Raw genomic sequence first — 16,394 nt, 5'->3', positions numbered from 1 at the left:
AAAATAGACACATAGTCACTAAATACCAAGCCCTGACTGTACAACACCCGCTCCTGTGATTTAAATGATGTGAACTAGATGAGCAGAGGTTGTTTCAATGGTTTATCACCTCAAATGGTGAAACTAGAAGGATTTTTTTAAATTCTAAAGTAGGTAAATTAAACAAACATACAATCACTTCTTGGTCATCGTTCTGGCGTCACATACATGTACGTATACGTATGACCAATTTGTTTTTCCAACTACAGGCAAATGTAAAATGGAGAAATGGGGAAATGACCTAATCCTCATGCTGAGATCTGTCGTCTCCAGGATCCCATGGGAAATTAGACTTTTGCCACCGCTGAAACATGGCTGTGGTCTGATTGTCCCTGGTGCATATCTGTTGTATTATTGATCCCTGAGAACAAAATGAGCAAACAAAAAAGTTGAATTACATGTTTTAGGTTACCATCCAGGGTCCATATTCTATAAGCAATTATATAGGCACCCACATCGATAACCAACCCTAGTTCTTTATTTATTATATTTGTGTAAAATGTAAGTATATCAAGTCTAAACATACTGGAATCTGCCTGGAAATCCACCTGTAAAACAACCATGTCTAAGTTTCTAATTGTAGAACTAACAGTACCCTCCTCTCCAGGGTGGCAACTGTCAAATTCTCGGAGAAAATACCAAAGACATGACAACATCAATGTGTCCTGACATCAAAAAGGTAGCTACTGGCATGTTCCTGACAATCAGGTTGAAGCACACAAGATGCATAAAAATGGCCGCCTTTTGAAGTGACAGGGTTTTATAGTCTGTGTCCAGGTCCAGTACCAATATAAACGTCACGATAAACTTAAGGTACTTGAATGTGAGTATACTGTGTCGATATGAGGCACTTAATGGTATTATTCCCTACAAGCTCAAGGAGTTATTTGATGAAGGCTAAATGGGCCCTTATCATTGCTCTGTTTATCACCATAGCATTGTCTAGACCTCATCAACTAGACCTCCTTAATTAAAAAGGTCATAAGGATGCTCTTGATGAAGGCTCTTGGTTCCTACGAGGGTTTGTGTGTGTGCAGCACTGAGGTGAAATAATGGTTTCAAATGAAGAGGCAGCCATTTGTTTGCACCCACTACATTATGCATTAATATTTTAAAGAGAACGCTGATGCTTACTCAGAATGACTGATGTAGGCGCTTCTGTTTCACTACTCCGAGAGCTCGTCACTATGGGAACGTACTCTTTTCTCATCTCCCTATGGAGGTGCTTCTTTAGATGTTTGGCCAAACGTTGCCACCTGGTGAAAAGCAGTAATCAGGCGACAACTTAAAATCTCCAAAACTGTGGTTATGTTATCAGTCAGAGGGACTAAATTCTTATGTTTGAGCTTTTAAAGTCACACAGAGATCACACCCTCTTACCTTTCCTGTGTGTCGTTGTACTTATTTAACCTGTCTGCATCCCCCCTCTTCTCCTCCATCCATCGTTGCACAAGTTCTTCTTTCTCTCTCCAGGCCTGTGCCAATGCCTCATTTAGTCCTTTCTGCTCTGTACGAAGGGCTGTCAACTCTTTGGATTGACACTCTATGGTGAACTCAAATTCTGTAAGCGTCGCCTTCAGGGTGTTACTCCCTTTAGCCAGAGTAAGTGCCTCTTGATGGTAGTGGGACACACTGAAAGAGACAAGTAAATAATTTACTGTACTTTTGATCACCTTGTGGCACTGTTACTTCAAACATGTAGATGTTGGATTGTAGGTCACAAGTTTATCTGCTAGTGAAGAACGACATGTGGCATAAACAGGATTTCTGCTTCTTTATCAAGGTGAAATACAGCTGCACCATGGGTGTGTCACTTTATAAAGTCCTGTCGTTCCTTCAATAGGCCCAAAGTAATCATATTTATATTTACTTTGTAACATACATAGTGATTATGGGAAGGTTTTCTTTTTTGCTAGATCACAAAATATACTGGGAATTTTGCATTTCTTCAACTTGTCCCACAATGTTTAATAGGTGGATGTAATGTAAGGGACTGAATGAAAATGATTGGATTGGGAAGGGAGGTTGAATCTTAAAGAAAACTGAAGTACTCTCCCTATAATTTCTCAAGGCACTATAATTGAAAAGAAAATAGCAATGTTTTGAGAAAAAAGCTGCTAAATAATAAATCCCCAACAACTTTCATACAGTGCCTTAATGTGACCAAACAACCAATAGGCCTAGCACAGTGTTCATTTGTCTCTTCGGATTATAGGCTTCTCAGTTTTGTTAAGAGAAAGCAGGGAGTAGACTGTGATGGCTGTAGTTAAAACTTGAAATTACCTTGACTGCCAGTACTGCAGTTCAGCCTCTTTCAGATACAGAACGGTGGTCAGATCGGAGACAGTCTGAGACAGCTGGGGAGACAAAAAACAAAGGATGAAATTATGTAATGATGTATTTTCTGATCATCAGCTGCATGCCTGTGGTTTAGCATTTAACAAATATTTGTGCAAACTGCTCCTGCCTATAGCATAGTATAGATTGATAGCTGAAATGTCTTTCCTGTACTAAAGTCGGGGGCTGATAATATGGCGTTTATCATTGGGGTTCTCCTTATTTAACCCACCTTTTCTTTCAGGTGTTCACTCTCTCTCAGTTGGAGTTGAAGAAGTCTGGTGTTTTCTTCGAGTCCACCTCGTTGTAAACTGAAAACAAAAAGCAGTGTACAGATTAAAAAAAAAGAAAAAAAAGAAAGAATTGGGCATCATAAAGGCTAGTTAAATTCCACATTTCTGACCTCTTAGACTGAACATCATCCAAGATTTGTTTGCGAATTTCAAAACGTTCCTCCAGCTGAGACACTAAAAGAAAACAGATGTCCTCAGGCTAAGACAGTGAGAACATCATCACTACAATTTAGGCTGCTTTAGAAAAAATATTAATCTTACAGCTTGTGAAGACGCCAACGAATGGGAGTTTCTCAGTTTGGTCTCTGTGTTGTAGTCGAGCTCGCGCGTGATTCTTCCAGCTTCCCATTGTAACAAAAACAAATTTTTCACACTGCCCCCAAAATGTCCTTCCGCTCCCACTTGATGTTGGTCGAAGACGAAATTATTATTAAAACGTAGCCGTCAGCACAGGAATGAACTGCCTGAAGCAAAGTTTCACGGCTCCTCCCTGTTCAGTCAGTCAGCTGAGCTCTTAATTTGGCCTATATAACTTCTGACATGATCCTGCCCCTTGCCATAGCAATCATTTATCGTATGGGCCTAATATAATATGATATAATAGACTAGGCCTATATGTGGAAAGTAGCCTAACTCAAAGTAGGTCCTACATTACTCAAATACAGTAATTAAGAACAATGTTGAGGTGGCTGCACTTTCCTTTAGCATGTCAATTAAATACTACTTTCAACTTCAACTTTACTACTTTCTAACTTTCAGTGGGAAATATTTTCTACTTTTACTCCAATAAATGTATTTGAAATATACTAGGCTACTTACTTTGAAACTTAAGAGTTTATTACTTTGTATGATTTGTATGTATACAAAACAAACAAAAAAACTTTATAACGAAGAACACCTATAGTGAGTATTTTTATTCTTTACTTTATGCTGCTAATATTTCACTAGAGAAAATGTGAGTACAACCATGAAAGCAGAAATGTTTACTTGTTAAAAAGTATTTTTACAGACTTCTTCCTGAATAAAAGACACACCACTGAATGTAATGTAATATAATATAATATAATATACATTGTTATAATGTAATACATAGCCTATTACATTAAATAAATGATTATGTAATATCATTGTGTAATATGTGATATCATATAATATGACATAGGGCATTACATCAAATTAATTTCAATTCAATTCAATTATTTAAATCTAGGTAGGCACTACTAGCCTAAATCATTTGATTTAAAAATACAATTTTCCAAATAATAAAACTCTGTAAATTAATAAGCACCAGAACAACAGAGCAGAAATAGCACAATCGTTTTTTTTATACCATTTGGCTGTAATATAGAACGTATTAACATAAACATAACATATTAAACTAAACAGTTAAGGTAAGCGAGTACATTTCTGAATAAAATACAATAGAATGTACTGTCTATGTGTAGAACGTGCTCAACTTTTCTAGAAAGAGGCTCTGGAAGTACTTCCGGTTCATTCATTTTTCTCAATAATTCACGGTAAATGAAATATGTTTCGTGATATGAGATAATATCATACGTTACAAACTGTTAATGCTTTTTTTTTATTCGGAGTAATTCCGATTGTCGAAATAAGAAAAAAAATTGATTTTTGGAGTTTGTCTTACCGTGAAACCGGAAGTTGTTACTGCTCGCATGAACGTGTGCTCTGACAACAACAGAGTGGCTGGCTGCTGTTGGAAGGAGAATAAGCTTCAGGCTTATTGACCTAGCTAGTTAAGTAAGGGCTAAACATTACTAAGGTTAACAAAGCAACAACAGCCTCTCGTGTGAGTTTCATCTGGCTTTAATTTAACAACCTTGTTGTGTAACTACGCTTATTTGTTACAACTTATGGAGTTTCGCGGAGCTAGCCTGTCAAGCTAGCAAACTAGAAACAACTTTATTGAAATAATTGACGTATCTCGCTCGTTATCTAGCCAATGCATAGATGTGTTGTCCAGGCCATGGATAGGTTGTCTAATTGTTAAAAATAAAAAATTAAAAAAGTTGCCAGTGTTGGCTGGGTTGAACTGTCGTGTGTCCAGTATGAGCGCATCAGCTGGGGACAGAGAGCCTGGGATCCCCCTGGATAATGCAAAGGAAGAAGTCAGTGGCCCTACCTGCACAGGAGAGAGCAGCAAACATGTAAGTATCTAGACTAGAAAGGTTTTATGTAGAAGACTCTGAAGCCAACTCCAACATCAATCAGGGTCAACGTCTCCCAAAATAGCATTGTTATGCTATTAGTAAATCCTAGGTTTAGTGCCATACGATACCAATCATCACAATGGAAACACTGGTATAAGTGTCTTTTATAGAAATGTAGTACTGTGGTTTCTTCTGGTTTTTATTTCTTTGTATATGTTTCTATTTCTTTTTAAGGTATGTTGTATGTCTTGTCTGTGTCTTTTGAATGGACCATGAGTCTGGAATAAAAAGTTGATGATGATGATAGTAACTTACTTAAAATATGATGTTTTACTTTGTTATCCTGAAGGACTCTGCAGTATGCGCAGGCAACAGTGAAATAAAGAGCCGTGCCGTTGTCAAGTACTCTGCCGCCCCGCCTCCTACCAGCTATGCCCTGCTGCAGGAGCAGACAGACCTGAAGCTGCCTCCTGCCAACTGGCTCAGAGAAAACCCCCAGCTGGGCAGCGCAGGCACCACTGTATTAGGCTCCAGCAGCAAGAGCAAGCCTTTTTCTAGGTATAACGTCATGAGAAATACTTTTACTTCAACTGATGTTTATTGTCCTATTATGAAACTGTGCTGGTCTCTGTGGAAAAAATGTAGTTTTTGCTTAATAAGTGAGTCTAATACAACAAAAACTGAACATGTAGTCATCATATGTATTGCAGAGCAGTGTTAACATAGTTTCAGATATGCTTTAATTCAACCAAATAGCAATTTTAGAGATTGTGATGCTGTTGAATGGTATTGCATTATACTGAGAGGTATTTGTCCACCCCATTTATTTATGTCAGGAAGGGTAAACTAAATATTATAAAGACTTCTTGGTAGGTTAGTATTTTAAGATGAGACTGTAAATGATCATGCGTTGAGTAATGTTTAAAATGATTTGAAACACACTTATCTGTTATTGTTTGTGTGGGATAAAGGACAGTGTGTGATGACAGTTTAAGATCTTGTGAATATGTTTTGCTGAGATAGAAGATGCAACTCTTTAGTTTGTATTAGAGGCTAAAAAGCATCATACTCTATGCTCTGCTTAACTGTGGAAACCTGCTGGGCAGATGGCCTCTGTTGTTGCTCTGATTGCACTCATAAAGACTGATTAGTACTCACTGGTTTATCCATCTTAGGCGCATAATGGACTTCTGTAATGAATTCTGCCCTTTTGTCATTGATGTTACAAAACTATATTTGAAACATAAGTATACATAATACAGAAGCAGTGGATAACTTCTTGCCTGGGTTTGTCAGTGGGTAAATAACGGATCATGATTCATCAGCAAATGTCTTAAGTCATTAATTAGTACATGATGAATCATGCACAAGTTATAGGGTAACATTTTACTGAAATTGTACCTCGTACAATTTCATGTGAAAAATTGATTGATAGTCTGACCCTACTCCATATCACCATTCACAAACACTCTGTAGTGATTGAGTTTCTTTTCATCCTTTGTAGTTTTGGGATGGCTTATGAATTCATTGATTGCATCGGGGATGATGTCGACGTGGTATCAGATTCTGAGGTTCGTGAAGCTGTTGCAAAGCTTACATATCTTTCTTAGTTTCTGAAACATGCAAATACAGCTGATGTTAACTTTGTTTTCTGTCACATTTAGAACATCAAGAAGCTTTTGAAAATTCCCTACAGCAAGTCCCACGTCAGTATGGCCGTTCACCGCGTTGGGAGAACGTTGCTTTTGGATGAGCTGGACATTCAGGAGCTCTTCATGCGATCCTCTCAGGTACAGCAGGGACTTATTCAAGACTTTTTCAAGTCAAGGTTAGATATAGATATTGTGACATAGATACAACATAAATACTATGACTATCTTTTAAGTTTTTGGTTTAAGTGATTGTATCCTCCCTGTTATGTGTGTTGTAGACAGGAGATTGGACCTGGCTAAAAGAGTTTTATCAGCGGCTAATAGATCAGAAGTGGCAGAGGAAAAAGAAGAGTAAAGAGCACTGGTATCAGAAAGCAATCTTGTCCAAGTTTCTCTACTACAGGTGAGTCCTTGGCGTTATTCAAATTATGGGATGGGTTTATTATGGGAGTTAGGTGCATCTTTTCCAGTCTTATTTGATAACAACTGCTGTGTTTCCTCCAGTATAAATGGTGATGGGGCTGCAGAGCCTGTACCAAACAACCCAAATGAAAGGGGGGAGGAGGAGGAGGAGGAGAATGAAGGAGAGGAGTTCAGTTCTTCATGGCCCACCGCTTTCACCAGCACAGCGTCTGATACAGAAGAATCAGATGCTCCCAAGCAGGTACAGCATCTTAGCTGTTGGACAGTTTTTTTTATGAGTCTCCAATGGGGAAGTGTTACTTTGAAATTAGGTGAATTTCTTCTTGATTAGGAGTCAATGCTGTGTGCCATAGCCATTCAAAACGTTCATTATTTTTTCAAGAATAAATGTATATGGGTATAAAATAAGTTTTTTTTTTATCAGATTGGCTCTTGGTTGACCGCTAAGATTATGTGCGTGAAGGTTTTGGTTTGCACTGACAGTATAGCTACTCTTAAATTTGCAGGAAAGTGTTTCTATGGACAGCAAGTTTGCTCTGGGCCAGGTGACGTCGGTACACAAAGAGCAAAACCTCCCTATGCTCTTCAACGAAGGGGAGAACAGTCAGGTAATACAACCTCTTACCCTTCCTTAGTTGTATGTTACTACAGCTGATAGCTTACGTCTAATGTCTGCATACTCTTTGATGTCACTTGTTTGACAGGGTTTAAGAAACGACTTTGTGCGAAACATTATGTGGACATTTGAGGATATCCACATGTTGGTTGGGTCCAACATGCCTATTTTCGGAGGTGGTCGCTATCCTGCCGTCAGTCTGAGACTCAGGTTGGAATTTTAAACCTTATGCTCTCATTAAGGATCTGCAATTAAAACTCATTCAGAGGGAAAATGCTAATGTTATGATGTCATTTTAATTGTATTTTACTTCTGTTACCTTCTGTTGGGGCCTTCTGTTCGATGTCTGTGTCAGCAAGATAGTGCAAATGAACCTATACACATAGTGGCACAGTTTTTAAATTAGTTTATCTGACCTCAGAAGGTGAACCAGTAATGTCATTTCTGTCTGCCTTTTCTGTTTGTTTGTTTTCTGAAGTAATGTTCAATCACGCCAGTTTCTGTCGGATTAGATTCTTTCAGTTTAGGAGAACGCCAAGTGTGTGGTGCTGTGTCTTGACCGAATCGTCTGGTGTCTGCATTCTTATGATTAAATTATTAAAAATAATTTAGGTCGTTTGTTTATTTTAGTCGTTAGGTCTGTGGTCTCTCACGTTTTTATTTTTTATTTTTTTAAATCAGTTAAGATTTGAAAAATCCTCTGGTGTGCACCAGGCATTAATCTAACATCTAACCTTTAACTGTTTTACTGTGTTTATCAGGGACAACAATAAACCAATCAACATTCTGACAGGTATTGACTACTGGCTCGACAATCTGATGTGTAATGTCCCAGAGCTTGTCATGTGCTTTCATGTCAATGGCATCGTTCAGGTTTGTTCAGTATTTTATTATTACCAAGTATTATTATTATTATTATTATTATTATTATTATTATTATCCGTTTGATGATTGCCATAGTTGATGTTCACAGAAGAACATGAGCACTATCTTTTATGTTAGTCTTTTAATGGCAGTAACATTGTTTTTAACATCACTGATTTTCAGCCTTTTGAAAAAGTGGTAATAAATGTCAACATTGTTTTTGCCTGTATGGTTTTGCAGAAATATGAGATGATAAAGACAGAGGAAATCCCTCATTTGGAGAACTCGACTTTCTCCACGAGGGTGGTGAAAGACATCGCCCAAAATATCCTCTCCTTCCTCAAGTCCAACTGCACCAAAGAGGGTCACACCTACTGGCTTTTCAAAGGTGGGATATAAGTGAAACGGAAGTGTTAAGTCTTTGTATTAAGTCTGTACTGTTCTGTGCGTGCTATGCACTTGTCTATTTTGTGTGCTTGTTTTTTTTTATTGTTATTTCTTGAATCCACAGCGAGTGGGAGTGACATTGTGAAGCTTTATGATCTTACTACTCTGTGTGAGGAGGCGGAAGAAGAGAAATGTCAGAATCCCTTCACTCTTCCTGTGGCTGTGTTACTATACAGGTAAGTCCCAGGATAGTGACTTTGTGCGTCAGGATTTGTGCAAAACTGAGAAAGTCAATAAGTTTGAAGGATTAGATTCCAGGGCATAAAAGACTTCATATTCAAAAAGAGCTTTTGACATGTCATGGCAAATGTATTCAATATTTTACCTATGTGTATTTTTATTAGTTTACAGTATAAGGTTAAGCTGTCCAAATCTATAAATTGTAGTCCGATAAGTTAACAACATTTCTAATAATTTAAATAGTAAGAGATTAAATTACACTCAGCCTTGTTTATATAAAATATTCAGTCAGTTATTCTTTAAAAACAGACACAATTAACAATGCAAGTGTGCAAACTGTAATGAGTTCTGTCTATTTTTTGTTTTGTGGTGCAGAGTTGCCAGCAACTTGATGCTGAAGGCAAGGCAAAACAGAAAGCACTATGGCACAATCAGAACTCTGCTTTTAAACTGCGTCAGACTTCTGGATCAGGAAAGGCACCCCCAGGTAAGCTTGAATCTAAAAAGAAATTCCACCCTTATTTCAGAGTTACAGTTCAATGGAAGTAGGACCTTTAGACCTTTAGGTCCACCTTTAGTCATCACTCGTCCTGATTAGATGAGAGCAGTATTTTGAATACATATTTAGACAGCGGGAAAGTAAAAAGTGAAACCACTTGACAAATCTGAGAATGCCATAGATTGGATTGAACCTGACTCCAGTCCTGATCTCCTCCATCTCCTGTCCCTGTCTGTTCAGATCATCGCCTCCGCCCACTACATGCTGTCAGAGCTGTTCCAGCTCGACGAGCCCCCAGGAGAAGATGGAGGGGAGTCCCCTCGGGGCGGCGGCTCAGAGGACAGCTACAGCGACGAGGACAGGGAGGAGGAGGAGCTGACGGAGGACAGTGACGAGAACGGCTCCTACAGCTCTTGCTGCAGCCCACATGATGACAGTAAAGCTGTGGCTGTGATCCGCTCTGTTTGGGAGCTGTCGGTCCCCGAGAAATACAAATCCACTCACCAGATCAGAGTGAGTGCCTCTCTAAAGTCTTTTCTCTCTACACCTAAGACCTAAGGGAAGAGTGTGCAATATACAGATAAACATTTTGTATGTAAACACCAAGGCATACTCTTCCCTTTTGTGATTCCTGCAGCCGAGCAGTGCGTTCCCTGTTTCTCAAGACAAGGAGGAGAGATGCAGACACGTCCTGAGCTACGTGCTAAAGGTGAGTCTCTGCGTGATATTTAGTTTTTTATTTAGCGTGCATACAATGCTAATAATGTGATGTGTCCTCTACTGGGTTAATAATCGCTATAATACACTACACAGGGGCTGAAGGCAGTGGATGGCACCATCAAGAGGGAGAGTGATCTCCCAGCTGCAGACCCTAATACACCCATTCCTCTTAAATATGAGGACCGAAGTGCAATCGGGGCCTGCGCTGCTGAGCAAGGCATCTCTCTTCTTCTTGAAAGAGGTCAGTCTACAGTCCTTACTTCAAATATATGATACTGACTGCATAATAAAACAGGAAATTGGTAAGCATATGGTATTACACGGTGGGTCAAATCTATTTAGTTGCAAGTACACACACTGTTGCTAAATGACTGCCAGGACATTCTTCATCTCTCAACCCAACCAGTCTTTCTCCTGGTCTTCCAACATGTGTGTGTGTCACCAGCGAGGCTGTTGCAGGCAGACCACCCGACACGCTCAGGGATGATCCCCGGCTCGTGGCAGCACCGCATGAAGCTGCAGCTCTTCCTCAAAGCCTCCAAGGCCTACTACGTCCTGTCTGATGCTGCCACTAACTTGCTGAAGTACGGCCGAGCCCTGCGCTACATCAAGCTATCGCTGCAGTGTTACGGTAAGTTTATTTAACGGAAACAATTGGAAATGTCGTTATGATAGTTATGGATTTTCAGTATTTTCATGTTTTTTGTTCATAAGTTGCTGAAAATTTGTAGTTTTGTAATTTCTACCAGCCTACATTTTGTGTTTAAAAAAAAAAAAAACTTTAGGTCCTTACATCTGATTGAGTCTGAAACGGTTTTAAAACTTCCATTAAACATTCACATTTGACTACTCATATAGTCCTAATTTTATCTTGATCCCGATTACAAACAGCTCCTTCGATATTTCATGAGGCAGTATAATAACTTAACATTTATATCTCTTTCCCCTTCTTCTATCGTTGCCTTCAGATGCCTATTGTTCAGTGAGCGGTACGCTGCACCCGCAGGTGCTGCTGTTTCACAGCCAGTGCCTGTCTCTGTGTGGGGACATCCAGCTGATGTTGGCACAGAATGCCAACAACAGAGCAGCTTACCTGGAGGAATACAGCTACCAGACCAAAGAGGACCAGGAGATCCTGCACAGCCTGCACAGAGAGAGCAGCTGCCAGGGTCGGTCACTAAAGACAATCATACAATCATTACAGCACACTAGGGCTGTCCTCGACTAAAGAAATTCTTAGTCGACTAACACTTATACAATTTTGTCGACTAATTGATTAGTTGATTTAATTGACAGAGATGTGTGCTTTGAGAGGTGGTTAAGACTAGAAAAGCACAGTATAAATGTAGTTAATTAACCATCTGTAAAACTGAGTTTCTCCACAGTTAATTCTGCAAAAGCACCACTTTAAATCTTGTGTTTACCATAAATGTGCTCATACGTTTCTTGGAAATGAGTAATTAAGCATGAATAAGCATAAAAAATGACTTATCAACTAAAGAAATCTTAGTCGACTAAGACCAAAACGACCGATTAGTCGACTAATCGACTAAGAGGTGGCAACCCTACAGCTCACAGTGTTTGGCTTTCTTGCCTGATGTATTGAAATTGGGGGTGTTTGCAAACACCAGATCCATAACTGGTGTACAGCGTCTTCTTGTCCGTATCAGTTCCACCAACATCATTCAGAATAACATTTCAGTGCTTGCTTTACCCACACATATAATGTATTGTCGGTTATTGTTCATTCCATTTGTCAATACTTCTGCTCTCTACCCCACTAGCCTTCAACATGGCAGCAGACCTGGCCATGGACCCGGAGTACCAGCTGTTTGTTAGCAGTAAGTGCTACGAGGCAGCGTATGAACTGCTCGTCTCTGAGGCTCTAAAAGATCACGCCTCAGATCAGCTGGCTCAGGTGCTCAAAAGGCTGGGAAACATCCGCAACGAGATGGGAGTCTACTATATGAACCAGGCTGCAGCCATGCAGACTGAGAAAGAAGGTATGTTGGATAAAACAGATGGAACCAATATACTAAGTGGACATAAAAGAGTACGTTAACAGTTATTCCTTTGAACTTGCATGAGTCAGTTGAAATTTAGATCCTTCGCACTGGAAATTATAATGTCCAGAAAACAATCTTTTCGCACCTGGATCAGCCAATAAGGAGTACAAAACAATTCATAAAAATGTAGTGCTCCATTGTCCATATTGCTGTATCTAACTGGCCTCCCCCCCCACCCCCTCACTTTCTAGTGAAGAAGTCGGTGTCAGTAGTAGAGCAGGAGATGTGGAAAAAGAGTTTTGCCTTCTTTGAGAAAGGCATGAAGGACTTTGGGGCCATTGGGGACAGCACCAACACAGCCTTGCTGCTGTGTAATACTGGCAGGCTGATGAGAATCTGTGCTCAGGCCCACTGTGCCCTGTCTTCCGACCAGAACAGAGGGGAGTTCTCACCTGAAGAAGCCCTCTACTACAACAAGGTGCAATGTCAAACCCTTTGTCTTCAACTCTGCATTGAGCATTCACACTGAAGCAGCAAGCTCTGTCTTTTTTATATATATATATATATATATATATATATATATATATATATATATATATATATATATATATATATATATATATATATATGTATGTATATGTATGTCACTACATATTAACTTTCACTAGCATGCTCTTCATAATACATTTTATACCCTAGGCCATAGATTACTACTTGCGGGCTATGAAGTCACTGGCAAGCCGAGAGAACCATTCAGCAGTGTGGGACAGTGTAATCTGGGAGCTGTCCACTACCTATTTTACCCTGGCTACACTTCTGCAAGACTTCGCCCCGCTGTCCAGGAAGGCCCAGGAGCAGGTGGGATTGTTTCACAAATATTCTAAATTAAGTGTTTTTTAGAAGAAAAAAAACATACACACATTTTGATTATCTTGCTGAATGGCATATTTCCATGTGCTGTGTGGCAACCTTTATGTACTCAAAAAAATCCACTTTTTTTACAAATGTCAAGAAAAAAATGTCTAAGATCATTGATGCTAAAAGGCAATCATGGTGAATATATATGGGTGCGTGATTAGTTGTTTTGCACCAGTAATGCCTCGACATGGGATCAAACTTGAAACCATCCATCCCTGTGTGCGTTTTCCCAGATTGAGCGGGAGGTGACCGAGGCGATGATGAAGTCCCTGAAGTACTGCGACCTGCAGACTGAGTCGGCTCGTCAGCCGCTCTACCAGTACAGAGCTGCCACCATCCACCACCGCCTGGCCTCTATGTACCACAGCTGCTTCCGTAACCAGGTGGGAAACAATGTAAAATTATACAATAATATAAAATATATAAATCAACAAACAAACCGGAAAGCAAATGACATGACAGTATCATATGCACAGAACAATGGTACCTCTAGCAAAGTCATGATATGCATAAATACAAAAACAAGCAAGGTGCAAGCGTTGCACCTTTGCTATCACCCTCCAATATGTTTTTGTGCTAATAATTCATAGTCTTAGCTCACCCTTTTTGTTTATGCCAAAAGACAAATGGTTATTTCCTACAAAGAAAAAAGAACTACACACACACACACACACACACACACACACACACACACACACACACACACACACACACACACACACACACACACACACACACACACACACACACACACACACACACACACGCAGTATAATACACACTAAAGGATGTCTGTGTTTCTGGCTCTAATTGTGTGACAGGTGGGGGATGAACACTTGAGGAAGCAGCATCGCAGCTTGGCAGAGCTTCACTACAGCAAGGCTGTCGGTTTGTTTCTCAGCCTCAAAGATGCACCCTGTGAGCTGCTCCGCACGCTCCTGGAGAGGGTGGCCTTTGCTGAGTTTACCATGGCAGGTGAGTAACTGCTGTCGGTAGCGTTTGGTTTTGCCAAGAGAACGTAATAGCATTTGAATCAATAGCCTCTTAAGAGTAACGTTTTCATATATTGTGTTTCCACAGGTCAGAGCAGCAACGCGGCTAAGCTGAAGAGCCTGACTGGAGCAGTAGAGATCATGACCGAAACACGCCATGCTTTCCAGCTGATTCAGAAAGAGCTGCTGGAGGAGCAGACAGAGGTACATTTCAGAGTAGGAGATGGGAATGCTCTCTCATGCATCTTTGCAAAGCTTTGTTCAGTTGCTTTCTGGATCACACGATGTAAAAGCTGATTTATGGTTCTGCGGAGGCTCCACGCAGAGCTTTCGCCATAGCCAACGTAAGTGGCCTGACGTTTATTCTTGTGCGTTGGGTGTGAGCTTTGAGCCGGCGTGTTTGTGTGTGTGGGGAGTGGGTGATAGAGCGAGGGAGAAAGTGAGAGCGCGAAGTAGGGCTTTGACTCCGAACTTCGTTATTCGAATATAATTCGAATATTTAAAAAAATAATGACATTCAAACAAATATTAGGCAGCCCTTAATATTCGAACCTGTTATGGGCATTATTTTTTGTAAATGTGTTTGCTTGTAAAAGTTGTTTTCAATAAAGATTCCAAGGCTTTTTCACGTATTTCAAACTGTAACTACACGTCGCGGCGACGCACGTCACACGGCCCCGTGGCTTGCATTTTCCCGACTCATTTCCTGGTTCTCCTTCTCCATAAACAACGTGAAATCAAGGAGGGGGTTAACTTTTCCTGCTTCAGATGTCTCACCGTGGTCAGAAAGAACAGGGGAGACGCTTTGTTCCTCTCACTATGGCTCTAGAGTCGCTACTCGCTCTGAAGCTACCGGTAATCACCGTCACTCTACACACTCTACACACACTGCACACACACGCCGGCTCGACGCACACACCGGCGCACAAGTATAAACTTCAGGCCACTTAGGTAGGCTACGGTGAAAGCCTTGAACTTCTTGTCGAAAGCATACTGTTTGTGTTTACTCCAGGGTCTGTCAGTCGTGTGTTTTTCTTCTAAAAACGTCATCGTCTGCCTATTGACATTGACTGATACACTGCCCTCTGGTGGACAGCGTCTTGTAGTTACATTTTTCGAGAGGCGCACGTCAGGCTTCGGCGTAGACGCAGAGGGGTCTGCGGGGGGTACGCCATCGATTCGATGCAGAAGCATAAATCAGCCTTAACCTACAACATCTTTTCCTTTCACCTCTTGTGCTGCAGTTGAGTGAACCAGACCCCGCTACATCAGCAGAGTCTCCTGATGTGGCTGCTGGTCCCACCTCAGGACTGAACTTCCAGGAAGTGATGAAGTTAATTGCCGTGTTTGAGCCGAGTTTCTCCTTCCTGCTGCTGCAGCTGATCAAACTGATGACGACGATGAAACGGAAACCAAGGTGAGCAAGGATCTAAAAACCCTTTACGGTTTGTTTAGCTATTTATGTATCTCATTTCACAATGCTCACTCCTGACAAACTTGTTTGTGTTTATTACAGCAATAAGGACGAGGATCTGTTGAAAACCTATAAGAATGTGTACTCCAAGCTGCTGCGAGCTGAGAAAAAGGCACCTCTCCACAGCCGCGTCGAGCTCCACATAGAGCTTCTGCAGCAGCTGACCCCGCAAACAGGAAGAGACGACACGGGTACGCCTTCATGATAATGACAAAAACCATAGCAAGGAAGACACTCAAGACCTTAACTCTTCTCCAAGCCCCACTCTGGGGAAGACTTGGAAGACTCAACAACTGTCTTCTCAAAAATGCTGTGACAGAAAACGATGATTTATAGACACCATTATTAATAGGCACATGCTCAGGCAACACCGTCCCACTCTGAATTACAGTTTCAAAGCTAATTTCACCTCCTGCGCCTTTTAAAAAAACAAATTTCATCTTTTTCTAACATTTGCATCACAGGTTTTGAATTGTACATTTATGTGAAAAAGAGTTGTAAATTCAGAAGATATTATTTAAATTTTCTTATTGCTTAAGCAGTTATGGGTCACATGTGAAGCTCCTATGTGTAGGATTTGTTATTGAATGTACCAAACATCACCTGGATCGCCTCATTTTTCTACAAACAAAAACCTACGGCATAAGAAAGATTTCAAAATGGTATAATCGTGCATAACTTCTACACACAGGAGCTTAAAAAGAGAGAAATTATTTAGCACATGTTCACAAAAGTGATGATTCATCTGGATAAAATTGGTATTTTT

General features: G+C 40.3%; 2 protein-coding genes across 2 annotated transcripts in view; one reads left to right on the top strand and one right to left on the bottom strand.

The window, feature by feature from the left end:
* LOC114572366 (autophagy-related protein 16-1) overlaps window positions 1–3,187 on the bottom strand; it is a 3,439-nt gene extending 252 nt beyond the window's left edge. The window contains exons 1-7 of the mRNA XM_028603969.1: window positions 2,931–3,187; window positions 2,780–2,843; window positions 2,609–2,687; window positions 2,323–2,396; window positions 1,420–1,671; window positions 1,174–1,295; window positions 1–400 (exon numbers count right to left, since the gene is read on the bottom strand). The exon at window positions 1–400 is cut by the window's left edge and continues 252 nt beyond it. Of these exons, the coding sequence (XP_028459770.1) occupies window positions 327–400; window positions 1,174–1,295; window positions 1,420–1,671; window positions 2,323–2,396; window positions 2,609–2,687; window positions 2,780–2,843; window positions 2,931–3,018 (753 nt within the window). The 5' untranslated portion in view covers window positions 3,019–3,187 and the 3' untranslated portion in view covers window positions 1–326. The remainder of the gene's footprint in view (window positions 401–1,173; window positions 1,296–1,419; window positions 1,672–2,322; window positions 2,397–2,608; window positions 2,688–2,779; window positions 2,844–2,930) is intronic.
* A 1,153-nt stretch (window positions 3,188–4,340) lies between these two features.
* Window positions 4,341–16,304, top strand: edrf1 (erythroid differentiation regulatory factor 1). Its single transcript, XM_028603139.1, has 25 exons — window positions 4,341–4,834; window positions 5,187–5,395; window positions 6,342–6,408; window positions 6,502–6,627; window positions 6,768–6,892; window positions 6,994–7,153; window positions 7,419–7,520; window positions 7,617–7,738; window positions 8,290–8,401; window positions 8,633–8,780; window positions 8,904–9,015; window positions 9,395–9,506; window positions 9,759–10,031; window positions 10,156–10,227; window positions 10,332–10,479; window positions 10,684–10,869; window positions 11,207–11,407; window positions 12,023–12,241; window positions 12,496–12,722; window positions 12,944–13,102; window positions 13,396–13,545; window positions 13,984–14,137; window positions 14,243–14,358; window positions 15,399–15,571; window positions 15,671–16,304. Exons 1-25 carry the CDS (start codon window positions 4,736–4,738, stop codon window positions 15,831–15,833), a joined length of 3,735 nt encoding a protein of 1,244 aa, XP_028458940.1. The 5' UTR covers window positions 4,341–4,735; the 3' UTR covers window positions 15,834–16,304.
* Window positions 16,305–16,394: the final 90 nt, after the last annotated feature.

This window comes from Perca flavescens, chromosome 17 (assembly GCF_004354835.1).
Source record: "Perca flavescens isolate YP-PL-M2 chromosome 17, PFLA_1.0, whole genome shotgun sequence".
NCBI lineage: Eukaryota > Metazoa > Chordata > Actinopteri > Perciformes > Percidae > Perca > Perca flavescens.
The sequence above is the reverse complement of the archived record's forward strand: the minus strand, read 5'-3'. Positions and strand labels throughout refer to the sequence as shown.

What these genes read in the sequence shown, in the direction of transcription:
- edrf1 (XM_028603139.1), top strand. Translation starts at nt 4,736, where the DNA reads ATGAGCGCATCAGCTGGGGACAGAGAGCCTGGGATCCCCCTGGATAAT. An exon ending in TCTTCATGCGATCCTCTCAG is followed by an intron (nt 6,628 to 6,767) that starts GTACAGCAGGGA and finishes TGTGTGTTGTAG; the next exon opens with ACAGGAGATTGGACCTGGCT. An exon ending in CATGCAGACTGAGAAAGAAG is followed by an intron (nt 12,242 to 12,495) that starts GTATGTTGGATA and finishes CTCACTTTCTAG; the next exon opens with TGAAGAAGTCGGTGTCAGTA.